The sequence below is a fragment of the Coccinella septempunctata genome, chromosome 2 (assembly GCF_907165205.1).
Source record: "Coccinella septempunctata chromosome 2, icCocSept1.1, whole genome shotgun sequence".
NCBI classification, from domain to species: Eukaryota; Metazoa; Arthropoda; class Insecta; order Coleoptera; family Coccinellidae; genus Coccinella; species Coccinella septempunctata.
Window position 1 is genome coordinate 12,653,353 of NC_058190.1, and position 27,328 is coordinate 12,680,680.

Here is a 27,328-nt window from a genome sequence, read left to right on the forward strand (position 1 = left end):
ACTAACATCTTCATTTGGGTGAAACTTGTGTAGCAATTCAATGCCTACTCTATATGAACTACAGAACAAATAATTATGTGGTCTATATCAGACTCCTTCATCCTGTTGAAGGAGTCTGATACAGACTCCGAAACGTTACTATGCATAATTATAATTTTATTTTTTTTTTTCTCTTCTTTTTGTTTTTTCCCTTTTTTCGTCTTTTTGTAGATTCATTCCCGGCAACGGGATACAGCAATGAATGAATGAATGAATTCCAAAGTTATTTTTTCAGTTCTTTGTCAGGCAACAATTTGTTCTACTTGATTTGCTCCTGACAAATTAGTGCAAGAATTTACGAAGGAGCAAATCGGTTATTTCAATTTTTCAATTGATTTTGTTCCAGAGATTGAGAGTCAAAACCATAAAAAGTTTCAGAATATGCAGAATCCTCCCAGATTGAGTTTCAATCGATGTCTTATTAGGATGTGGTTCTATTTGGTTTACTCTTGTTATTTCTTTTTCCAATACTTTCTTGAGATAGCAGTTCCTCAATTCTAGCGATGATTTTGTAACTCTTCATCTTCATCTCCTTCATTAGAGGGAACTGCTGTCGAAAGGCTTTGGACTTATATTCGAAATGAAGGTACGGTCCTGCTTCGTTTCCTTCGTAAGCCGTGATTCGAGGAATTCTATTCTGCTTATGTACAAGTAAATCAAGGAATGGAAGTAGGTTGTTTTCTACGATTTTTATGGTGAATTTTATCGAATTGGCAGTGTTGTTGAAATCAAGTCGATCAGAGCCAATTGTGATATTCGTGAACAAGCTGACCATGGAAACAGGATAAAAATCTCATGAATTCGTAGCGTTTTTATGAAGTATTCTGTATTTTCTACAATGAACGTTGATTCTATTTCTAGGGATAACATTATGGCAATGAAAATATTCCAATAAATCCTTTGAGAATTTCAAAGTTTTTTATCCTCAATTATTTCATGTCGATGACCATATAAGTCACAGGGGATCGAATATAACGCGATTCTGGAACTCCAAAATGAATGTTTTTTTGCTTTCCTACCTTTGGAAATATCACCAGAAATGTCAGGTGACTCATAAAATCTTAATGCTTCATATTATTATTGTCATGGATCCTAAGTGCGAGTACACAAATGGATATTTGAAAAATTGATTGGGACTATCAAAAATAAACACAATTCTGAATCATAATAGACATATGTTCAAGGGATATGGAAATAGAGGCCTCATTAAATATCTGAGAATAATGATCTACTCATAGAAAGTTGTGAATGAAAAAACGATGATGTGATTTCCTGAAAAAAATTAATCGATTTTGGAGTTTTTTTCTGATAAAATGAGCTATTTTGTATTTAAACTATCAAATCATACTCCTGTGACCGAAATGCACTTGTCTGTAATCTTATGGAACATGAAGTCAAGTAGACAGAACACATATTTATCAGCTCTTGTTAGTTAAATATTGTAGCCACAAACATTTTCGGAGAACAATTAAATGTTTTTGATATCGTTGTTTACTGTAGAATTATTTCTTCCTGATCGATTTCACTTCAATCGTAAACGAAATCTGACACCAATATCGCATAGCATAATGTTCGATCCAAATGTTACAATTCATAATCATCCGCCTTCATTCTACAAGTATTTATTATTTATTTTTCGTTACTTGAGTTCCAACGAATCAGATATAGAATTCCATAAAAATCCTGTTAAGTGAATCAGTAGAGAATTCAAAGGTTTTCAAAATGGTTTTTTTCTTACCACAACCAAAGAGTGTGGGACACGCGCTGTTCTCCTAATTGAATGAATGAAACTATATTTTTTTGTGGTCAGTATGTGCAATAGAGGGCTATCGCAACTAATTTGGTATTGTTTAGTATGAATTGTGGATTGGAAGAGCAAGAACTACAACTGTCCAACATGATCGGCGAGTACGGTTAACTTCACAGCATCCCGAATAAAGAGCTCATTTATTAAATTATATCAAAACGAATTTTCAGATTTTGAGTCGAAGCTGATTGTGAGAATGTAAAAAAATAACTGATCTAAAGTTGCGACTATTTTTTGTCCGAGTTCTGATTCTGAATGCATCATTTTGACACTGCTATAGTCAATTATTTGAATAAATAATAGAATGAATAGGTATGTTTCCGCTTTTAATTTGTGTACTAGTTAAAATTCATAGACACTTTGGGCTTGTTTGTTCAATCATTTTTATAAGGAGAATCCGGTCTATATATTTTTTTTATTTTCATATTTTATTGGCACCACTCAACAACATCCGAAGAATGCGAGAATATAGTTAGACCAAAAATATTTATATGTATTCATGAAATTGAGGGCAATCCTTAACCACTAGGTCAAGTAGATATGAAAATATCACTAGGATGCACAGTTTTGGCTCCACGCACAGTAATAAATGAGCATTCATTCACAACATCCTCTGAGAAAAATTATATGGATATTATTGAATCTGAAAATCGGTTGGCGGTATTTTTGTTGATCAACCACAGATTTTAGAACTTAGATTCTGTCAATATATCTGGGAGTCAATTAATTAAAAACTTATCGAATGTTTACGGATAAAAGATTGATGGATTCCTTGTTATTGTTGTTGAACTTATTATTTCAATTTCAAAAATTATATCACGTTCCGTGGGAATGGATTTTAACCTTTCAACTGATGGTGTTTCTTCAGATAATTTCAGATTTGTGGACAGCAGACACACTGGTCTTCAGAGTAAACAAGATGAGTGATCGAACAAATAACGGATGTCCGAAGTTTGTTATAGTATAAGAAATACATCACTTCTATTATTTCTGTATTGCTGTTGTTTTGGCAGCATACCAATGGCAGGTTTCTTCCGCATATGATCGTCAAATGTCTAGGATCGTTTTGTTATTCCACATTTCCTTTATAACAAAGACACAAAGACATTGTTTCACGGGAGTGTTGAATTTTTCAAAAAATTGGCACAATATATAATCTGCCTTATATTACTTATATTACTACCAGAATTAGGCATTCTGAAGACAAACAAGTACATTTGGTGCCTTGGTAGAACACGTTTGGGACATTATGGACGAACGAATTTCACTCCATCCTCCACAGAGTCTAATGGTACTTCACTTCTAATATTTCTGTATTGCTGTTGTTTTGGCAGCATGCCAATGGCAGGTTTCTTCCGCATATGATCGTCAAATGTCTAGGATCATTTTGTTATTCCACATTTCCTTTATAACAAAGACACAAAGACATTGTTTCACGGGAGTGTTGAATTTTTCAAAGAATTCGCACAATATATAATCTGCCTTATATTCTCGAATCTTTTTAACAGAATAGTGTACTACCAGTACCCACCAGAATTAGGCATTCTGAAGACAAACAAGTACATTTGGTTCCCTTGGTAGAACACATTTGGGACATTATGGACGAACGAATTTCACCCCATCCTCCACAGAGTCTAATGGTACTTCACTTCTAATATTTCTGTATTGCTGTTGTTTTGGCAGCATGCCAATGGCAGGTTTCGTCCGCATATGATCGTGAAATGTCTAGGATCATTTTGTTCTTCCACATTTTCTTTATAACAAAGACACAAAGACATTGTCTCACGGGAGTGTTGAATTTTTCAAAGAATTCGCACAATATATAATCTGCCTTATATTCTCGAATCTTTTTAACAGAATAGTGCACTACCTGTACCTACCAGAATTAGGTATTCTGAAGACAAACAAGTACATTTGGTGCCTTGGTAGAACACGTTTGGGACATTATGGACGAACGAATTTCACCCCATCCTCCACAGAGTCTAATGGTACTTCACTTCTAATATTTCTGTATTGCTGTTGTTTTGGCAGCATGCTAATGGCAGGTTTCGTCCGCATATGATCGTGAAATGTCTAGGATCATTTTGTTCTTCCACATTTTCTTTATAACAAAGACACAAAGACATTGTCTCACGGGAGTGTTGAATTTTTCAAAGAATTCGCACAATATATAATCTGCCTTATATTCTCGAATCTTTTTAACAGCATAGTGCACTACCTGTACCTACCAGAATTAGGCATTCTGAAGACAAACAAGTACATTTGGTTCCTTGGTAGAACACGTTTGGGACATTATGGACGAACGAATTTTACCCCATCCTCCACAGAGTCTAATGGTACTTCGACTTGTGGTACAAGTTGCTTGGGATGAGACATTTCTAGAGGGAATCAACCATGTCATTAGGAGTGGATTCCTGGTAGATACACTACTAGAGTTTGGGATTATTAGTAATCATGGAAAGATTAGTAAAAGGATACTGGATCTGGATGAATCGATCTCTAGAAATCCACCAGTTTTCTGATTGACAGTTATCGAAACATTGAAAATGACGTCAGAAACTCGCACAAAGTTAAGGTCAGTTTCAAGAAGATATCGCAAAGGAGGTGCAATTTGACATTCATCAGAAAGGTTATGACGTAGATGGAGGCTAATGTCAAGCTGAATTGACAGAACTGGTATCGTTAGCAGTGGCGTAGCATAGGCAGAGTGTGATAGAAAGAAGATAATTTAAAATACCCTCAACTTTTGTGTGCAAACGTTGTTTATCGGATGAAGTAGAGAAAGGCATAAAACATGTTTTATCATAATTGATGGTCAGCAGCCTAGAATGAAAAAAAATCAACTGCGTTTGTTAAATCTTCTTCTACTTGCTCTCTAAGCACTTCCCAGGAGTCCGCCTGATAGAAAAGGACCGCATCATCAACAAAGGCACTCAATTCACCTTTATAAATGGAAAAGATGGATTTCAAATAAACTAAAAACAATTGTGAACCTAAGATCGTTCCCTGGGGTACACCACAAAGAACAGGAGTCGAGGTGCTGAAATGATTCCGAATCCGATCAAGGTGACTTCTATTCGATAAATAACTCTCAAACCAGTCCGAAGCTCGTATTTTAACTATTATACATATTCCTTCAATGTCTAATAGTTGTCCATGGTCCACGGTATCAAAAGCATTCGTTAAATAAACGAATAAAAATAGGCATGGCTTAACAGAGTCAAGGGAGCGATAAATTTTGGCTGTTTGTTGTGCTACAGCATCCTATATTGACTTTCCTTTACGGAAGCCGAATTGACCCTCATTATATTTTCGAGAAATTCAATTGTCACGTTATATACATTATTTTCTCAAATATTTTCGATAAATTTTGATTGATGCCATTCAAAACATTTTCTACAACATAGTAAATAACGAAGATATAAATTTTTTGCGATACTTTTTACTCACTCTCTACACACCGTGAAGAGAGTTCAGTCCTACCTGTATGAAAAGGACGCGGTAAAGCTCCTCGATATCGTCTTCTTAGCTTATCTATCGTATAATTACAACTACATAAAATCTAATAGTCTTCACCCAAATTGCTGTCAACCTGAAAAACATTGATTGATGACGGCGCCTCGCCCAGATTGCCTTTTGCTCGGGGTAGACGAAATAATCGGATCCCCGTTGAATAATCAACAACTATGCCTATTCTCCCACAGTAGTATAAACAAATCATATTTTAAGGAGATAAGTGTGACTATTATTAATTACAAATGGGACCAACTATTTATAGAAATAATCTTCGGGCAAAAGATAAGAAGTCTGGTAATACCAGAAATATGATATCCGAAACAATTCACAGATTTTCAGTCTTCACAAGCACTCCGGAGGCTCAGTACACAACATCACTAGATCGTCTGTTCGTGAAATTCCTTTGAGTTTCGGTTTTGTGTGAGCTTCGAATTTCTCCATTACAATTCCGTGGTTTTCGAGTAAATGTATTTTAAACAGTCCATCCAATTATTGTTTTTTGGTGATTCAGACTTCAGAACGTTGAGCTGCAATTCTGAACCCTCTTAATCTACCGGTGAGTGAATACAAATCATAACTGTATTTCCAATATCGCTTTGTATTGATCAATTGTGATATCGACTGCCGAATAAAAAATGAAGAAACATTGATTATCATTCGTCATGATGATTGATTTTATCAACAATGCTCCCATCCGGCTTGTCTTGAGTTTCAGGTTACCTGTGATAAAATATTTATATGACTCATTTTAATTCAAAACGTGCTACTGAACTAAGCGGTTAATTCTTATTACACATATTATTGCAGAAATGAATTGAATCGATCGCAGACAAAACAAATACCACGTCTTTGACTCGTACAAATAGGTATTTTAACACTAGATTCTTGAGGTCCAAAGAGATACTGCTTTCCTATACCATTTTTTTTTTCGATTCGGCTTTGATAAAAAAATATAGCCATTTTAAGTTTTCATAATGAGCTCTGTCAACGAAATTACGTTCAAATTCGGCAAAGTGTGATATCAATTCCTCGAAAACTGTTAGATCAATTCGAACCAAATCTTGAAACTGCACATAGTTTTCGGATTGAGATGCACATGTTGAATTTCAGTTCGATAGTTCAGATAGGAATTGAGATTTCAGTGGTCAATTCGGCAAAGTGTGATTCAATTCCTCGAAAACTGTTGGATCAATTCGAACCAAATCTTGAAACTGCACATAGTTTTCGAATTGAGATGCACATGTTGAATTTCAGTTCTTTGAATTTTTGGTATTTTAATGGTACGTAATGGTCACAATAATAAAACTGGAAGACGTGGGTGATACCTTGTATTCGAAAAAGATTCATCTAATGAATGAGAAACCATATTCGGAAATTTATTTCATTCGATGAAACCTTTTGTGAAAAACGGTATAAATAACATTTTTCTATGGTTTTTCAACAGCTGTTAAACTGAGCCGATTCGGAAAAATGGTTGGGAAAAAAGTGTTTTATTACCTCAAGAATCTACTGTTAAAATATTTGTACGAGTCAAAGACTCGCCCTGTATATTGAAGATGTCTCACATATTCAGTTACCTGAACTGTTGGCTGAAAGAATGAGTTTGACTAAAATATTATCCTGACGAATAGAAACTCCTGTTCTATTCCTTGAAAAGTTGTGTTTCGTTCTGTAAAAAATTTTGAATGTCAAAATACTCATTTTAGACTTAACTAGAGGATCTCCTACATACGTCGTCAACTAATTATTTTGAATACCAAACCCGTTCATTTTATCTTGGCACGTGCCATGAGATCAGAAAAAATCGAAAGTTCTACGTTATCGTAACTACTTATAGAGAGTGAAAGTATGTGTAATGTTGAGACTTCCATTTGTATCTTGATTCAACAATCGAGACGCTAAATTACATTAACAATCCATTTGAATGATGATATATCCGAGGAGGTTAGACTAAAAAAACACAAAAAATTGAATCCGTCCTGTGAATGATAGTGTTGGAAGGTTCAATTTCCTCCATCAGTACTCACTACAAGGGAAAACAAAACAATCTAAGCTGTCAAGTCGGTATAAGTATTTCTACACTTGTTACCGAATTTATCGAAACATTCAATCCTTTTCCGAAAAAGAATTGTTTTAATATGTATATTTAATTTCCTGGAGATTATCCTCCTTGCATTCAAAGCAATCCACTGAATTATTTCATCAGCGGAGTGACCCTTAGAATGACAATTCAAAGTTCCCTTCAATATGGATTATCCTGAATGAGTGTTCCTTTCCTTTGATCAAACATGATGAATATGTGATATCATTGACCAAATTCATATTCAATTTTTCTGTCAAATCATCTTATTGTTAACCACAACAGGTTGCACACGCTCATCTTCAGTGAAATTAAATGTAATTTAATTTCAAATCAATTCAAAATATGGAGAAACCATATGGTTGATTTAGTCATCACGAGTAAAGTGATTTTTGTTGCTTTCGTTTTCCGATAATTCAAGTTGCAAACGATCTAGGCTTGTATTAGGAATAATTAGATCCAGTTAAGCAACGATTTATTTAATTTCATGATTAAAAAAGTTTTGTCAAGCTGATTTTGTGCGGAATTCTTTATTTTGACTAGGTTTATCTTGTATTGAAAAACACTCACATATAAAAACAGTCTGTATAGGACATATTGATGCCCATTTTCTCAAAGCCTTTAGAAAGCTTTTATCCTTCTGGTAGTATCTCCATGGGCTATTCACTTCTTTTTTCGAAACAACCTGAGTACTATACAGGGTAATACCTTGACTCGTACAAATATTTCAACAGTAGATACTTGAGGTCAAAAGAAACACTTTTTTTCCATACCATTTTTTCCGATTCGGTCCCGATGAAAAGATATAGCCATTTGAAACCTTCCAAATAACCAGCTGAATCTGTGACACTACACATCTGTGTATCTTTTAAACAGAGTTGTATTCAGCCAAAGAACCAAATTTATCATATTTCACAGATAGACATTATACGAGAGAATATGAAAAACATTCTATTTTGCAAAACGTTCAAATATTGATTAGATAACGTCCAACGTAGTTTCAATCTTTTATCCGGAAAAGATTCATCACATAAATGAAAAACCCTATCTTGGTCAATAAACAGTCGTTGTAATCTGAGGGAACAGAACCATAAAAATTCTCACACTGTGTTTTTTCCGGACCTGCGAAAAGGAAATCCCCTCGATATTTTCATCTTCTTGTTGAAACCACATATCTCAAGAAATGTACATCTACCCATGAAGCAGCCACATTACAGATGAACAAGAAACTTTTAGCAATATAAGACTCGAAAAAGACAGTAAAGCCTTTAGTGCAAACCTGAAAGCAGATCGAGAATCTACTGCCTACAATAAGAGCCAATCATAACCGGTTAACCAGTATCTTCAACACGCTTCATAAGCTTGACCCTTCGGGGAAAGTGAATTCAAATTTTGGTTGTCGGAAATTTGCCCTCGTGTTGTTCCAGTTATCTCCACATGATATCCAAATATCAACTTCGCACTCTGGATATAAGTTGTACATTATTGTATATTCTGCGTCGATGAGACTAGGTCCCTATTTTTGGACAACGCGTTCTCATATTAGAGGAACAAAAGTTTTACCAATTAATGACACCAACCAAGTTTTGGGGAATTTCACTGTCCAAATTCATAATTTGAAGATATCGGCCCCATCAAGACTTACCATTGTGATTCTATATAATTTGAATGTTTACAAACCAATTGACCGTCAACAAACGTTACGAGAAATAAAGTATGAGAGCTCCATTTATTACTTCTTTTTGTAGTCACTATGAAAAATCTTAACTTCAAGTCATTAGAAGATCGAAAGAATGAAGATGAAATGACAATAAAAAAATTGAAACAGCAGGCTTTCAATTAAAAATTGAGCTATAATTTTATTTTTATCAATCGAAAGAAACAAAAGCGTTGGAGCCGTAAATAGTTTGCCTTGATCTGTAGATGCAAATTTAAATTGAATAATATGAAGAAAATAATATCAAGAACTGCAGTTCGATTGAATAGACTTTTCAATGTTTGAAAGTTTTCATGACAAGATAAAATTAGGATCTGTTGAACACAAAAAGTAATCGCAATTTTCTTTTATTTCAGGTATTTCGTTTCCATTGGTTACTAACGGACTAGCGATGAGATATTTTTCGTCACTCCTTTTGATCATTACCATCGTGATTCTCTCCGACTATGTACAATGGTAAGTTTTTCTTTCTCCGCTTGCTCGGTAATGAATACATTTCAACATTTCACCTACCTACCAATCAGATATATGGTCCGTTCAAGAATGATTGACATCCCAGTAGGTATTGAAAGTCCAGATGCAGCTTACTCACAAAAGATCTTCAATTTTTTCTGTTGTTTCAATCACAGAATTTGAATATCTATATATGTATATAAATAGGTATAACTTAGAAAAATATTTGAAAAGAAGAAGTTATCAAATTTGGAGCATATTAATCCACATTTATTGATTGCAATCGAATTAAAAATACAAATAGCAGTACAAAACTCAATTTATCGTTTATTTACAATACCGATCTGAATTCCTCAACTTAGCAACTTAAATTTAATTTTCCAAAGCTACCCTAGATGTCAGTCGTTCTTGAATGGACTATCTAGGGAGAAATTGAAATCGATATATGCGGTTATATAATTTAATGAAAAAGCCAGTCATTTTTCACGTAAATTGCATTATTTTTCCTAAGCGGGATAAGAAATGTCGAAACTATCCAAATGATGTGACACTCAACTCTGTTGCAATTTAAGATTCTCAATGCTCATTTAAGTCTCAGGAAAGTCATATTTTTTCATGTGGGCCACCTGGTATGTCAAAATAAAGAAAATTCTTGCCTAATGGAATATAAATAATAAGTAAAGTCCTTATGTCTTTGCCTGGTGTTATTACTTCTCTCAGTTACGTTTTTTCGACTTCTACTGAAGCGAATCTCAAGTTAAAATGACTTCAAGGGAAATATGTCTTGAGTTTCTTTGAGTAAAACAGACAAATTTAATGGCCCGAGAAAGTTGCATTAATGCTCTAGTTTAAATTTTAACTACTCTTGTAATCCTCGTATTCCAATTCCATTGAACCCATATCTCACAGCTGTTGTTTCTATATACACATCGTAGCCAAACATCGTATATCTTGGTACGACAAAAAATATTGATTACGAGTAAATCAACTTGGTTGGATTGGATCGATTACTATTTCGAAGCCACTCAAGTCCTGGTCAAAAACGAAGCGTTATGTCAGTCATGTCTCATCAATAATTGACCTGCTAAAGCCGATTAACCTGAAATTTTGAGATAGATCTGGTGATCCTGACCTGACGTGAACTCGTAAATTAAATGAATAATTTATCTTCTGTGGTAGTAGAATATCCTTATAAAATATACAGGATGAGTCTTTGACTCGTGCAAATATTCCAATAATATTTTCTGGAGGTGAAAAACACACTTATTTCCCTAACCATTTTTTTCAAATCGGCTCGGTTTAATTATATAGGCTGTTAAAAAAATATTAAAAAAAATATTATTTTTAGTTCTCACAATCGGTTCAGTAGAATGAAATGGATTTCGGGATAGAGGTTTTCATTCATTTGATTAACCTTTTCCGAAAACAAAATATCGGCCATGTCCTCCGGTTTTCTCATTATGACCAATAAGAACCATGAAAATGCTAAAAATTCGAAGAATCTAACTTTTTAAACTAAGTTGGATGCTATCGAATGAATATTTGAACGTTTTGTGAAATAACAGTATTCTTCATATTTTATCCTATAATGCACCATTGTCGAGTAATTTTATGTTCAAAAATTGAAAAATTTTCGGCACATTTGAAGAAATGTGTATTTTGGCTGAAAACAACTCAGTTTAAAAGATCCACAGATGTGTAGAGTCACAGATTCAGCTAGTTAAGAATAACTAGCTAAATCTCTAAAAAAATCTTAAAAAAATTACCTTCCAGCAGTACAGCTCATCATTAAAATTTAAAATGGCTATATCTTTTTATCAGGGTCGAATCGGAAAAAATAGTATAGGAAAAAAGTGTTTCTTTTGACCTCAGGAATAAACTGTTGAAATATTTGTATTAGTCAAAGACTCACCCTGTGTAATAAACAATAATAAAGACATTGGGGAAACTGCTGGAATGAGTTCGACTGAACATATAACATAAATTGTACTCATGTCAAAAAACTCTGAAGAAGTAAATCAGGAATAAGATGGGTCAAAATACTAATTTTTTTTTCGATACTTTGTAAACTGTTTGAGCTTTTGCTATAACATTCAAAAGTGCTATGATTGCAAGTGTATTTAGATTCATGAGAGGATATCGAGCAACATTATAATAAATTAATGAACAAGAACACGAAATCTTCCACTACATGCTGAAAGGGCATAAAAGCCTACGCTTGATTCATTAAAACGCCTCTTAGACGAATTTTAGAAAGTGAAAATGTTGGAAATACAAAATGATTTGTTTCATACACATGCACATCTATAGTAAGGAAGCTTAAGGGGGTGTCAGATTAATATGGAAGGATTGAGTAGTGAACCTACCTGTAGCAAAAATTGATCCTGTATATAGGGGGAACTATGAAGGAAAACTCGCCAAACTACATTCAGAAAATCAGACAAGATTGGTGATAGAGTTGAGGGCATCAAATTCGAAAAAAATACTTGGACACATAGCTGTATATCAGTATTTCATTTTAAATCGTTAACAAACAAATTTCGTGAATAATTTGGATATTTGGTCATCATCAATGAGGAAGGGAATTTATATTTCATATTGTTGTCGAAGGAAAACATCGACATCCCAATTTTGGCTTTTAAATTCTATAATATACGACATTTTACTGAAATAAAACTTTCATATATTCTTATCTGTAGTATAAATCCTCCAAACACCGCCAATAATAATTTTTTTCGCTTTTTTCAGGAGTGCAGCATGTAGATGGTGCCAAGGTGAAGAATGTAACGTTGCTCCTCCAACGGCTTGCCCCTTCGGAGAATACATCAACAGGTGCAGAAGGAGGGCCTGTTTGAAGGTGAGACGTGCATCCTTTTTCTATGATTTCAGTTGTCGCAGGAAAAGCTGTTACACGGTTCGTGGTTTGGCAAAACTGGTATGGTAAATCACAGACAACTAAATCGTTTTAACATAGTTTGTTCGGGTCTGTGTCTCGAGTTAGGTTTAGAAATATTATGTCAACTTTCGCTAAAATATCATAGGAGTTTACTGCAAGTCCCTTAACTAGACAATAATTTTATATGTGTGGTTGGTTAAATGAAGGACTTCAACAAATCACTTGTTTCGTGGTTTACCAAACCGCAGGCTGTGTAATAGCTGTTTGATAATTTTTCATTATATTCAATGCTTCATATAAAACTCGATTTACTAATCAATTGATGAATAATAATTGTCGGTTGCGCAATTCGCGTCACTTCACCTAAGTTGAGATAGAGAGCAATCAAAAACAGGGTGATTCAAAACGAAGAGAAAATCCCGAAACTAGAGTACCTACACGAAATTATATAACAATTAATTCAGAATAACCTCCTACAATTGTTCCTCGTCTACGAGATACAGAAATGAAATTTGATCCACCAAAAATGGGAATTACTTAATTCCCTACTTAATATAATAATTTTGGCAGTAGTAACCTACTTGAAAATTGAACCTCTGGCGTTTTTTCAGGTAGGAAATCGGAAACTCATTTTTATGTCATTGATATAATCAAATAAATGGACAAGACAATATTTTTTGATCTGTAAAAATTGAATAATATTGGCCAATACTTGATGAAATTCCATAATTAGGATAAAGTCTGAATAACATGATTTTCGCTAACACGAGTTATTCAACCACTACCCGTGTTTACTTTCACCCCCCTTAAAATGCTACTGTGATAGCGAATCACGTGTCGTGGTTGAATATCTCATGTTAGTGAGTGAAAATCCTGTTATTTCAGTTATTTTTTTCTAATCTGAATGAAAACACTCAAAACACAGATTATTATTGTGAAATGTCATCTTGCTGAATAAATTTTAACTGCATTTATTAGATTTCATGCATGTAGAAATGCTGGGTTGACCAAGAAAGCTTTCGTTTTTTTTCTTAACAAGTATGCTTCTGCCACATCTCCTTTGATTTCATAACTATAATGAACTTTCATTCCTTTTTTGTGAATAAGTGTTTATTACAGTATGCACCCTCTGTGCAAAGGGCATTTGTTGAATTTATTCTTCATATAATGATGTGTAGTATCTTCAGTTTCTGGATTTCACATGATTACTTAGATAGTGCTACTGAATAAATAAGAAATAAATTTGCTCGGATAGGCTGAGAATTCAATTCAATTCAATTATTATATTCGAACTAACTGATCGAATCAGGTGCCTAGCAGCTGAATATTAACAGCCCTCCATAATAATTTCATTATACCATCTCCAACCAAAAATTCACCATGTTGATGAGCTCATAGAAATTTCTGCTTCTAATATTGCAAATATGTGGTAATCTCATCTTCAGTTCGGAAGATGTTTTTTATCTCTTCAAACCAGTGGCCTTGGGGATGTGCAAACACCCACTGCTACTTCATCAAGGATGCTATAAAAACAGTATCAGTCAATGAAAGCTATTTTCAGAAATTTAAAATTTTCAAAAAATGCAAGTAGAATATGCCTCCCTTCATTCATTCACACCAGAAGGTTCTAAATTTTCCTATGAAATTTTATAGTTAGTTGTACAAATTGCGTCCAAATTATCTTTCGTTATAAGACTTTTGCCAAAGAATATGAATTGGACAAAAAAATTTGAAGCTGGACAAATCCTTGAAAGACATCTGAAATTTAATTTATTTTTCAGGGACCTGGAGAAAAATGTGGAGGACCTACACGCAACTCTTTCGGAGATTGTGCTACTGGCCTCTACTGTGCGTCCGAAGGCAGATGCTATGGCTGTTTCTTGGGCAACCTTGACTGTTATCCTCCACAGCCAGAAAGAAAGATTACTCAGTATTAAATTGGCCATTTAGCCACATTGTATTTGGCTGCTCTAATTACCTCAAAACGATGATTTTCACACTCAGATCGCCTGGTTGTATATACTCACTTATTTATTTCCATTATATATTTATAATCACAAAGATTCACGACAAATAAAATTCAAAAATTTCCATACATAGTTTAATTTTTGCGGAAACCCAACGCCAACCAAACGCTTAATTACATAAAAATCATTTTTACTATCGATGTCAAAAAGAAACGTCGAATTCCAAGTATACCTAATGAAGACCCTCAGGATATCCAGAAAACTTCAATTATTTATATAATTCTAATTTTTTGCATTTGATCAAGTGATGTATATCTAAAATTCATCACAGTGAGGCCTCATAACCATAGATTAACTTAAAAATATAGATAAATCACTCTACAGTGACTCTATTAAACACAGTGGCGACAATTGTGGTCTCGTTTTTCATCGTTTTAGCAAGAATATGGCGGATTTGGTCACATGACGTGACGTGATCCAATCCGCATTCCGAATTAGAGATCATAGCATTGAAATCTGTGCTTCTAAGCCGCCATATTCTTGCTAAATTTCCAATTGTCGCCACTGTGTTTGATAGAGTCACTGTAAATCACTCTTGTATTCAGTACCATCTGTTGTGATGGTACACTAAACACGAAACATAATTCTAACATTGATGGTGAGGTGTCGTTGCATTCGAATAAAGCTTCAGTGACTCTATCAAACACAGTGGCGACAATTGGAAATTTAGCAAGAATATGGCGGCTTAGAAGCACATATTTCAATGCTATGATCTCTAATTCGGGATGCGGAATGCCATATTCTTGCTAAAACGATGAAAAACGAGACCACAATTGTCGCCACTGTAATAGCGGCTACACACTGCCCAACTCGGTCTGGCCGACAAACCGACTTGGTTGGGTTGGATGTGAAATCGGTCCGTGTGTAGCTACGACCGCCGACAGAGGATTTGTCGAGTCTTGTCGTACGGCCTAGCCATCAAACCGCACGACCGACGAGCAAGTTGGATCGTGTGGAGCTCTGTCGGGTGGAAACGAGCTCATTCTGTATTCAGTGTATTCAGATGTCGACTGGAGAGGTATTCGCTGCTGCAAAAATGGCCGTCACCATTGATCCGAGCGATGTATACTCCAGCGATCGTGAAATTTATGGAGAGTAGAGAGAAGGAGAACGATCGACGTACTAAAAATGTGTCCCCGAAAACGGGAAACGTAGGATAGGTGTCGCTGCGATTGCAGCGGGTATCGATAAGGGGTGGGGATGATTTCTGATGATTTTTCAAATACCTTTCTTCAAATCTATATTAAATATGAGTTCTCTGAATTATATGCAATAAAATGCAAGTCGAAATCAATGAAATTCAAAAGAAATCACTGATCAAAAAAATTGTACCTACTTTTGTTTATCATTGTTTATTGAAAGCAGCTATGTTAGTTGGTTTACCGTAATCTTCAAAATTATATAAATCCGTAGTGAGGAGTAGTACACATCAAGACAACAAAAGGTAGCAGTCTCAGATTTATCTGTAGAGTAGATTCTGTTGCCAATACTCAGCTGAGAACCGATGTAAACCATATATTATGTTATGCCAACAAAATTCTTCAAGAATATTTACTTCTGAACCATGTAGTTTTATTGGTTAGATATTCTTATTCAGAAGAGTCAACTTCTCACGAGGGATGACAATTTCGATTTCGTTTATAATCAATCCATCATCTTTTTGATATCTTCATCGCGAAAGTGCTCTTGAAACACTAATTGATTCGAAGTCGATTCTTGAGATAAGGTTTTTTCCAATTTTCTCTCAAAAATGCTCTCGGAAATTTTCTGTCTTCTCCTTTTCTTTCCGATGCCACTCTTATACTAGCGCACGCTTCAACATTTCACCATGGTCATATGTTGTTCTCTTATCAGAAATCGAAAATAATAATATTCCTATCATCTGTCACCAGGGAAACAGTTCACTCAGCCAACTACAATTTGATTTGTGTAAATCAAAATTTCGCACTCTCGTGATGGCCAGCGCGCCTGTTGGCAAAAGCATAAACTACCCTATTGGTACATATTTTAGGGGACAAAAAATCTGTGGTCTCAAAGCAGCGATCGTTCTCCTTCTCTCTACTCTCCATAGTGAAATTCAACTGACCAAGTTGGACGGCGGTCGGGCCGTCTGTACGCATCGCCCAATCTGGTCGTCCCGATAGTTGGCCCGACCGAGTTGGGCAGTGTGTAGCCGCTATAATAAAGCGGATCGTAATCACTCGTGAATGATCGTGATAAATTACCGAGTCTCAATGGTCAATGTTCGGCACAACTAATGCCCGTTTTCCCTAATTTTTCAGGCTTAGTTGAGCAAATATTGAATTTTGAGGTAGCCTAATTCTAATTCGTTAGCGCCAACCTCAAGTCCAAATGAATATTGGCGGCAAAGCTGTAGAAAAGATTCGAAAATCACGTTATGACAAGAACGTTTCCATGGAAACATAATCTAATTTCAAACTTTAATAAAATCATTGGAAAAATATTCATTTCCGCCGACCTCTTAATACCTAATAGCACTGTTTAACGTACACGAAATTAGCTGTTAATGAACCTTTTTATTGGTTAATTTCCTATTAATGCGTTATTGTCATGGGTAATCGAACATAGAAGTATTCAGCAGCTTCCCAAATAATTATTTTATTTGTATGTCGCATTGATTTTCCTAGTACCTAGCGAAAGAATTGAGAAGAGATGAATTGTGGAGGTTGCAGAAAAATTGTGATGGTTAGACAGTAATCAATATATCTATGTACTACAACTCCAGCTTCCACCAGCTCCACATATTCTTTAACAGATATTATAGGGAACGATATCAATTTGATTTACTCAAAATGTCACAACTCGAATATGCCTTCTATGGACTTCTCGAATTGTTCGATCGGCCCCATAAATATCAACATTCCGATATGAACATAGAAAATTTATAAGGTGTCAAATTTGACTAGGTATCGATAGGAAATTTTTGCAATCAAGAATTCACATTCAATTCAAAATGTGGTCGACAGAAAAATCTTGTAATCAACTCGTTTATTAATTGAGGGAAAATGATCTCGAACATTAACGTGCGAGCGAAGCGCTTTCGTTAATATCCTAGTTCTAGTTGATTAAATAACTATTTCGAGTTTTATGTGGCAACGAAAAGGATTCGATTAATATCATCGAGTGAAGAGACAGAGAAGTGCTCAGAGATATCTTCCATATGCTACACTACAAGAAATTTCAGTGACTTTGAAGATGCTAGAAAATAGGAGGACTGAAAATCGTAGAAAATTAGTATAAGTTCTCATTTTTCCTTGAAAATAATTTCGCAATTTCCTTCGGAAATTTTTCAGATGATTTTCTGGATTAGGGGACGGAGGGGTAATTGCGGACGCGGGGTAAAAGCGGACACAGGGATATCTACTAGATCCTTCTCCATGCGCTCAAATATCATGACCAGTTATCTAGTTTCAACCATCTTTAGTGCGAAGAAAACAGTTACTACCGGCTACCGTTCTTAGTTTTCAAGATAAGTCATTTCGAAAAATTGTGTGTGTGTATCGAAAGAGTGATGTGGAATAGTAAATAATTTCTATCGATTGTTTTGTTTCAATAGAGGTGATGCTCAAATAACATTCAACAAAACATTGTACTAGTCTCAAATTTTTGTTTTATAATTTTTGAACTGCCATTTGGGGTAATTGCGAACAAGGCAATCATCCCAGATATGGTGAATAAAAAACAATAATAAGTTTTGTTTGTTTACAGATGTTTCGGAAATGTATATGAAAGACGTAAAAAATAATTTTACAACAGAAAAAAATGGACTAATTCTTTCTTTTCTGCTAACTACTATTTCCTAGACTAAGAATGTTTGTAAAATACGGTAATTGGATACACGAGAATTGTTCTGGTGGAACATCGTCCGAAAAAGTTTTTATCTGTGGTTTCTGCAATTAATATTTATGCGTGAGTACCCTAGGCTATCTGCAACTAACCCAACTCACGTCCTCTTTTACCCCAAATAATTTGGGTGAATACGGAAAGAAGTGATTTTGTATTTCTTGAAATAAACAATTTTTTCCATTCATCCCGTGAAATTATAAATGATGATTCTATAGTTGATTAACCAAAGATTAATAACATCGGACTGATAAGGTATTATCTACAAGTGGTAACAGTGGTGAATACTAAGATGAAAATAACATATTATTCTGAAACTAAAGTAGGTATATGCCAAAATAATAGAAAACATTTGCACTCATCGAACTACCGTTTTTTCGAGAACTCACAGAAATCTTCCGCTGTTGTAAATTTTCAGCCAATTGGATTAACTTTCCTCGCATGCGCTCACAAAATTCTACAGCAGATTCAATAGAACTCACGCAGACGTCTAGAGTATGCGCATTGTACTGGCTCCAAATTTTGAACTTGAAATGGAAAACACGTTGTATGCCGTCGCAGACACACTTCCCCTACTATCTCCTTTTCAATTTATTTGTTCAAGAACGATGTATCCTGTTCTAGATTCTTTGATAATCCCTCACATTTTACATGGGTAACCCCTTAAGGTCTAGATTAACAATTAAACTTCATCGGACTACCTCTTTTGAAGCGAAGATTGATGTCAAAAAAACCATAAAGAATAAATGGTGAAGGATTTCCTTTTCAACAAACTGTGGCACGGGCGTAGCTTCCAATGATTACTATTAAAATGAATTCAAACTGGTGTACAAAATTAACATCGGGTATCAAATCATTCATCATTTTACAGGTCCTCGATTTCTTTGAAAGTTAACCATGGATTAGATGCTCACTTCTAGGAGAAATAGAAATTTGATTGCTTCAATTTTCAGATAATGATTTATATTCAATATGTTTCAAGCAATCCTTCACAAGATTCCTAAGGGATCTTACCATACGAAAACTGAAAGAAATAATGTCCATGTCTGAAGAGCGAGCCGAAAGTTTTTTTCGAGCATTTGACCACGCGTGAAGATAAATAAAATTTTCAAACAATCACAGTGGCCGAGAAAACTTTTTATTTTGCTAGCCCCAGGCTATTATATGTAATGCGGAGAAAACGGAGAGAACCGTTCATTCATGGTTCCATTATTTTTGTTTCAGTTAAAAACTTTGTTTCAAAGTAAAGATGACTACAATCAGTCATAATAGAGTACTTCCAAGTGTTGACAAGTATGTATTTTTTTTATTTTATTTATTCAATGAACGGTATAAAACCTTTTACAAAAAAACAAAAAAAAAACAATGAAAATTACAAAATCATCAACTATTTCTACTATTCAAAAACATTACATAATAGAAGAAAAAAAAAAAATCACAGTGTTATGAGATGCCTTAAATCTAACCTCAATCCCGAGACCGACCGATGAAATATATCGAGACCCAAGGAATCTACGACATTGGTATTCCGCATCATTCTGGAAACTGGAGAATGAAAGCAGTAATTAGTTTTCGATAAGGCAGGTCTAAACAGATCGAATCTCCTGACCAATCTCGAGGGAACATATAAATTGAACTGGGATAGAAGTTCAGGAGAATACAAAAGTCCTCGAAACAGTTTACAGACAAAAATGACATCTGCATGGAATCTTCTTGTTCTCAAGGATGATAGTCCAAGCTGGTCCCGCAAACGACTCGCAGAGAAAGACATAAAAGAATATTCGCCTCTTCTGATTGCTAAATATTTGAGGAATTTGTTCTGTACTTTTTCGATAAGAAGGCTGTCCACGGCAGTGTAGGGGGACCACACGACGGATGCGAATTCCATATTTGGTCTTACAAGAGTGACATATAGGTATTGTAGTGTCTCGCTGCTGAAATCTCTAGTACTTCTGAGAACAAATCCCAAAGTTCTTAGGGACGTTGAAGTAATCATTTGGATATGAGGTTTGAAAGTCATCTCTCTGTCATATGAAATACCTAAGTCCTTGACAATAAATGCTCTCTCGATGGGTTGCCGTCTAATGTATGGGGGACTCTAATGTATGGGGGACTCTTTAAAGGGCAAATTTCCCTGTGTTAATAAATGATTATGTTTCTGTCAAATTTCTTCTGGAACGATACTGGTGTGAATTGACTAAAATATAGTGTCTTTTCCGTTAGGTAATTTTAAAACTTCCGAGATATTCAATTTTTCCTGAATAAACCTTCGAAATCCACCGATTTTTTGTATGCCTTTCCCCTTCCCTGGCTCCCTATCTGTGCTCTTCAACTTTTATCTCTTAATCGGCATAACAGAATAAAATTTGTGATTCATTTTTTCCCGTTACAAGCCACAGATCTTCTTAGGGCTACTTCGGTACCTACGGTGAATCAGGAGAATATAAAAATAAGTATGAAATATGAAAATGAACAAATGTCACCTATACTTAAAACAACTTCTTCTAAGCGCACCTACTAGTTGTTTCAAAAGAAAACTTTACATAATAAAAGCTGTCTCAATTTCCTACCCAACGGGAGAGTCTATTATAGACATAAAGTAAACCTGCAATTCCTAACATCTCGTAGATGTAAAGGCTCAAAAAAACTGAAAAGCCGTCATGAGTGGACCATCTTCATTAACACGCTTATATAAACTTGACCTGTAGATATGTATGTAATGAAATTTTTCAGTTATTTTCACAAGTTTCGAACAAGTTTCTAAGACCGAATTCTGTCGAAAGTTGGATCAAATATCTTATCCAAGATATTCAGAACTTCACAACTAAGTATATGTTACCGAGTATACAAGGTGTCCCGGAAAATGTGGGAAATCTCTCGGATTCAGATAGAACATAAAAAATGAAGATGACAAGTTTCCATAATTTTTTTTCCTAGCGGCCCTCCCTACGAAGATACAACTTCCTATATGACGCCACTGGAAATCCATTTTAGTGGAATAAGTTTCAAACTACACGATATATTTTGATGAAAATTTGATATTTCCACATTCAAATTTCAATTAGCTTGTTGAGTTACCAGGGGCGGACTGGGTTGTACATTTTAATGCTTACATTTTTTACAGCTTGTATGATAAGATGCTAAAAAAAACAAATTTGGATACCTTGAACATTAAGCTAAAGAAGAGATACTCCTGTTCAGTGTCGATAAAATGAGCCGTTTTCGAGAAAAAAAATAATGAAAGAAGTAAGTAGTTTTTTCATTTCTATTAAAAATAACATGAAGTCTAGATTTTTGTCTACAAAAAAGTGTGATACGAAAGTTATTGAAGGAACTACTATTAATCATATTCATATGAAATTTTCATCAAATTATATCAAGTAGTTTGAAATTTATTCCACTAAAATGAATTTCCAGTGGCGTCATTTAGGAGGTCGTATCTTCGTAGGGAGGGCCGCTAGGAAAAAAAATTATGGGAACTTGTCATCTTATTTTTTTATGTTCTATTTGAATCCGAGAGATTTCCCACATTTTCCGGGACAACCTGTATAACTCGTACAGAGGAAAAAAGGACCGGCGCCTCCACCAAGTCGCCAACCAAAAAAATAAGCCGAATTCAATTTCTCGTTTGATAATCCAATTCAGAATTAAAGGATAACCCATCAAACAAATAGATGAAGAGGAAATTGAAGATTCATAAATATGATGCAATATCATTTTTCTTTTCTATCCAAAATTTTTTCATAAGTGAGATATCTAAAACGTCGATATTTCAACACGGTCGACTGAGGGTTCGAAAGAGTATTTACTGTTCTTCTTCAAGATAAATTCCGTTTGACAACTTGAATTCGTGAGGGGGTAATTCAATATGATTTTAATAAAACACAGTTGATTGGTCAGATATCATATCCAATATATTTAGTTGACGGAAAGGGAATTTTCACTATCAATTCAGGAAGAATATTAGAAGAACAGAATAAATGTATGTATTTCTGATTCTCAATGCATGCTCACAATTCACCTTACGTATTTCCAATACAGTTTCTTTGAAATATTGCTGAAGTTGCCATAAAACTTAGCCATATCCGTCCCGAATGTTCGTTCATCTGACTTGGTTCTGCCTCAAATTCCAACAACACCGAATTCTTAGCTGTAGTTGTTGATTATCTATACCGGAAACAGAACTTACTGAACGTCATGTTGAATAAATGAATGTTCTACACCCCTTTCTCGAAACTAATACATTTTCACACACCAATAATCGTTTATAAATACAACATATTCCTGAGTCGTAAGAAGTATTCAAATTATTTTCAAATATCAATTCACAATGCTCTGTCAAATTCCAAACAGCGCTACCTACAGTGAGAAAAACGAAACTGATCCCACATCCCCACGAAATTAAATACAAAATCGAATTAGTGAATACACCAGAGTTTTAGACATCTTAAGTAAGACCAAGGGACTTGTTTGGTAATTGTGTCATTTCAATTCGTCAGTCGGAACTGGACACAGATCCCGAGTCGAGACTCAAGTCACAGCCTAAAAGTAACAGTGCTGTGCCTAAGGTGGCGTGAGGACACAGAACACAACTGGTTTTCCGAACTCGTACAAGCTCACAGAGCTTCTGAGGGGTACTTCGATGAAGAATCAGGATGATATACTGTTATAATTGGAATCAAGATTGGATAAATTTCAACGCTCTAAGAAAGGACAACCAGCTTTTTGTCTAGGTTAGAAAAATCCCATATATTTCAACTCAATTATGGTTCGTTAGAGGATGTGAGTGAGGCTAACCTAAGAATGAAAATCACATATATTTCTGATGTATCATAATATTCAGATGTTGAAAAATATTTTCTCATGTCTAGACTAGATATTCAGATAAAAATCATCTGCTACAAACATTTTGAGACTAGCAGACGTAGCGCTTTACTGCTACGAGTTTTCTTACATATCAGAGGAGGCTTTTCTACATTCGGTTCCGCTATAAACGTGCTTAGACATTCCGTCTCTTTAGATGGCCTTGGTTCGCTGACAGTGAAACTGGCCGTCCATAAGCACAGCCATCTATAGATGACTGTGTCATAAGATAGCAAAGTAAGAATTCAGACGATAGAATAACTATTGCCAACTGATTCTCTCCAGTTCCAGTAGGTACATTAGTTTGATTTCCGAGAGGGATCATTTTCATTAGTTAGGGTAAGGTTAGCGTAAGGGTTAGCTGCCTTGCCTGCTTTGATTTCAATTTGTCTTCTTGGAAAATTAGAACTTTGTTTTTTTGTTGTTAGGGGTTAGTTTTGGATCGAAAATAAAGCGGATGAATGATAGAAAATTAAGCATTGCATAAATGTTGTACATTGGATTCTGATCAATATTTTCCGTCAGGTAAATTTTTCTAACGCTTATTGCCAAGTTGGTTCTTGCTGGGCGATGAAATATCTTAGAAAAGGATAAATCTCATAAAAAGAAATATTTTTTATGAGGAGAAAATATAATTTACTGAGAAGGCTTCAATCAAATGATCCTTGAATTTCAAATTTCAATTTGGTCCAAAGGACTACGAGCCGCCACTGTTTCAACAACTACCTCCTCATAATTATGAAATATTTGCACGATATCCGCTGAAACTTAAGTGAATTAGTAATTTTTCAAACAGGATCGTCACGTTTTATTTTCAAAAATAAATCGGAGAAAGAATCGAAAGTGCGCGAAAATTTGCAGAAAAAGCACATTAATTAGGTATGTAATGAATATTGCAAAATTTTTTGAACCATTGACTTCTCTGGATAGAGTTGAAGAAAAGCGTGTATAAGGAAAAATATGTCATATGACAAACCATTTCTATTATGTATATACTTAGTAATTCTTATTCCTAATTCATTATATCTCTGTTTTTCATTATATTTATGTCGAAAATGGGAAATGAACATATGTATTGTGATTGATTCAGAATGTTTTTCAACATTTATTCAGTATAAGAAAATAAATAATTATTACTATAACTCACATTTCATGTGCCAATGTATTTGATACAATTAGAGCTTGATTCACTAAGAAATGCAAACAAATTTGTTGACTACAATAAAAAATTTCAATTATGCTTTGAACGAACTTGGGACTATAATGTCTATCCAATCGTTCTAATGAACCCTGCAAACTCTAAGATAAACATAACTAAGGTAACTCTGGTATGAGTACCTATCTAATATTAACACTTTTACATTTCGACTCAATTTATTCATTACAGAAACAAACAGTATAGTGATCGATAATTAAATGATCCTAGTAAAAAATTCGAGTAGGAAAACTGGGGACGTGCCCACAGATGGTTGGAATAGAAAAGCTCACTCATTTCCAGATTCACATTTTCTCATATCACTCTTGCGATTTCTGAGGCCTTTTAACCTTCTTTCTGACGAGAAATCCACGAATTCCAGCTTGAATCTTAACTGCGGATTTTTCCTGTAGGTCGATGTTTTCCTTCTGTTTCTTGGCTTGATTTTCTGTCAGACAGCTGGAACTTTTACGTCTCACTGTTTTCTTGGTGGATTCTTCGGAAGGTGTGCCCTGAAAAAAAGAATTTATTCAGTGATATATTCCGGTTAGAAAGTATTAGCCTGAATATAAATTAGACTATTATTATCTTATTTGCTACAAAGAGAAATGAAAATTTACCAACTGTAGGTACACTAATTTTATGAAGTTTCTTCGGCAGAAATAAAGATTTTACCTATAAAAGCGCAGCTTGTGTGTTAAAAACACCTATTCTATCGGGATTTATCCATTTATTTATTCATGTTTTTTGATTCAAGCAGGAATGGTCCCAATTAACTGTCCTCTAATATAATCTAAGCATCAGCAAACGAAGTGAGACAGCTGAAAAATTGCCTAAATTTGACTAAACTCAAAACAGAATATACGATTTTCACAAAATCAGTTTTTAAACTACGACACGTGTTTCCTTTTACAATAGCATCTTCAGGTAAACATTTTTTTAAAACTCAATTTGTGAAAATCGTATAATCTGTTGCATTTACTGATACTTTGTCTTCTCTTTTCTTCAATCAATTTAGGAATTTTTGTAATATTAATTCATAAGTTGTGGCGACGTCGTTATGCCATCAACGACATTTCAGGAGTACCAACCTTTACTCCTTTCTAAAACTTAAGAGAATTATTTCATGGCTAACCGAGTGCTTTTATGAAAGCGAATGGAGTATATGTTACTGCGTAATGGTTTATAGCAGCCATTATCCCTTAACCACAATAATTTCTTGAATAGGGCAGTATCTTCCTCCTTCGATCTGCAGTCTAGATTGGGAATTCAAATGTAGATTGCAGCGACATGGTGATTACAGTTTGAACTATGAAATAAATGTAGTATTTGTTATTTCTGTAGGGGATTATGACATTTTCGTCGAATAAATCCTTTTTTCCCAGTTAATAGTTGTTTTTTTCCCAATTTTAAAGATTGGTTGTCGAAACTGGATTCAAGTGTGTTAATTATTATCAATTTTAGGACAATAAATGTCATTAAGTATTAGTATTTATGAAAAAAAATCCCACTATGTTCTGAATCACCTGATAAGAGAGAGCAATATTTTTCGGATCCGAACTTTTTGGCTATTCACTCGATCATAATAAAAGGAAATTGATTATTTGGCGAGCCACAACTGTGATATCTTCATTATATAGGTGAATACAATGGCCAAAATTGCAACACTGATGCTGAGAAAACTTGTCCAAGTTGAACTGGAAATCAGAAATGATTTGCTAAATGAGTTTTGTGTATGTTATCGAAATTCATATGTACCTATATCAATTTACTAGGTGAAAAAAGTCTTCTCTGGGGAAACAGATTTGTTTTTTGTGTAGGTAAATCCTTTCATTTTGAGGTTATATATCCAGCAGTGGTACCACGATCGATCGACAATCTATCGACAACTTATCGATGTCGAATTCGATGAGGCGTTGTCGGCAATCTAAATACACCCGACAGTTTTCGTATTAACAAGATGTTCATACAGAGAATACTGATCATCTTTGGTACAAATTTTCAACTATTCGACTTAAAGATAAGGCAGGAAAAAAGGGGTAAAACGGGAATATTGTCGAGTCTTGTGGTACGAGGGCAGGTTAGTTAATTCATCCTCTTTTGTTTATAACTAATATGAAATGTATAAAAATTTAACCATGCTATTAAGATCAGATATATAAGTTCCTGAACATTGAACAGACGTTCATTTCATCGTGGGGAATAGTAAGAACTGACATCTTCACAAGAAAGTCGTAATCGATGCTGTGCTCAAAGGATGCAAATTATAAAAACTTCACTAAGCTTTCCCAATTGTCATGAGATAGATATGAAAATCTTTTCCACAGATTAAGATATATTTTTGATGATGAAACACCAAAATATTCCTTGTTCCTTGATGTGAAAAAACAAAATTGTATTAACTCTTTATTTACAAAAAAATGACACTAGCGTATCGCTTTCCTGGAATTCCCAATAGTTTTTGAAATATCATTTCTCGTTCAGTTGATTAGAACCATGATCTAAATATGTTTTTTTTTATTAGCATCCGATGATTGTCATTGTCTTTTTTACTTAAACCATATCCACACTTCTTTATAATAATAATTATATGAAAATGGGGTTAGTGGAAAATTCATGTGTGCATGTGTGTCTGTCTACAAGGTTCCACTTGACTTTCACAAATATTTCAACATGTCATTTCAATAGCTGCAACATGGAAGCTATCGATTTAAATACAATCTGGGAGGACTCTGCATCTTCTGGAAGCTGTTGATTTCTTAGGAATAGGTATAATTTCAGATATCACAATACTTCATTCACATAACTCACTGTTTATTTGGTAGATATTCGAATTTTGATACATTGTGAAGAAATCCAAAGTCGTGTTTT

At 34.5% G+C, this 27,328-nt stretch overlaps 2 protein-coding genes across 5 annotated transcripts in view; one reads left to right on the top strand and one right to left on the bottom strand.

Annotated features, from left to right (window-relative positions):
- Nucleotides 1-14,599, top strand: part of LOC123307400 (neuroparsin-A-like) — a 32,429-nt gene extending 17,830 nt beyond the window's left edge. For 2 of the 3 annotated variants that reach the window (XM_044889686.1, XM_044889687.1), the window contains 3 exons: nt 9,516-9,615; nt 12,361-12,469; nt 14,290-14,599. In XM_044889686.1, the coding sequence (XP_044745621.1) occupies nt 9,551-9,615; nt 12,361-12,469; nt 14,290-14,445 (330 nt within the window). In that variant the 5' untranslated portion in view covers nt 9,516-9,550 and the 3' untranslated portion in view covers nt 14,446-14,599. Of the gene's footprint in view, nt 1-5,686; nt 5,919-9,515; nt 9,616-12,360; nt 12,470-14,289 lie in introns of those variants that run through there. The other variant, XM_044889685.1, reaches the window with a different exon arrangement.
- Nucleotides 14,600-24,337: 9,738 nt separating this feature from the next.
- Nucleotides 24,338-27,328, bottom strand: part of LOC123307859 (putative uncharacterized protein DDB_G0282133) — a 51,966-nt gene continuing 48,975 nt past the window's right edge. For both annotated transcript variants that reach the window (XM_044890325.1, XM_044890324.1), the window contains exon 6: nt 24,338-24,969. In XM_044890325.1, the coding sequence (XP_044746260.1) occupies nt 24,778-24,969 (192 nt within the window). In that variant the 3' untranslated portion in view covers nt 24,338-24,777. The remainder of the gene's footprint in view (nt 24,970-27,328) is intronic.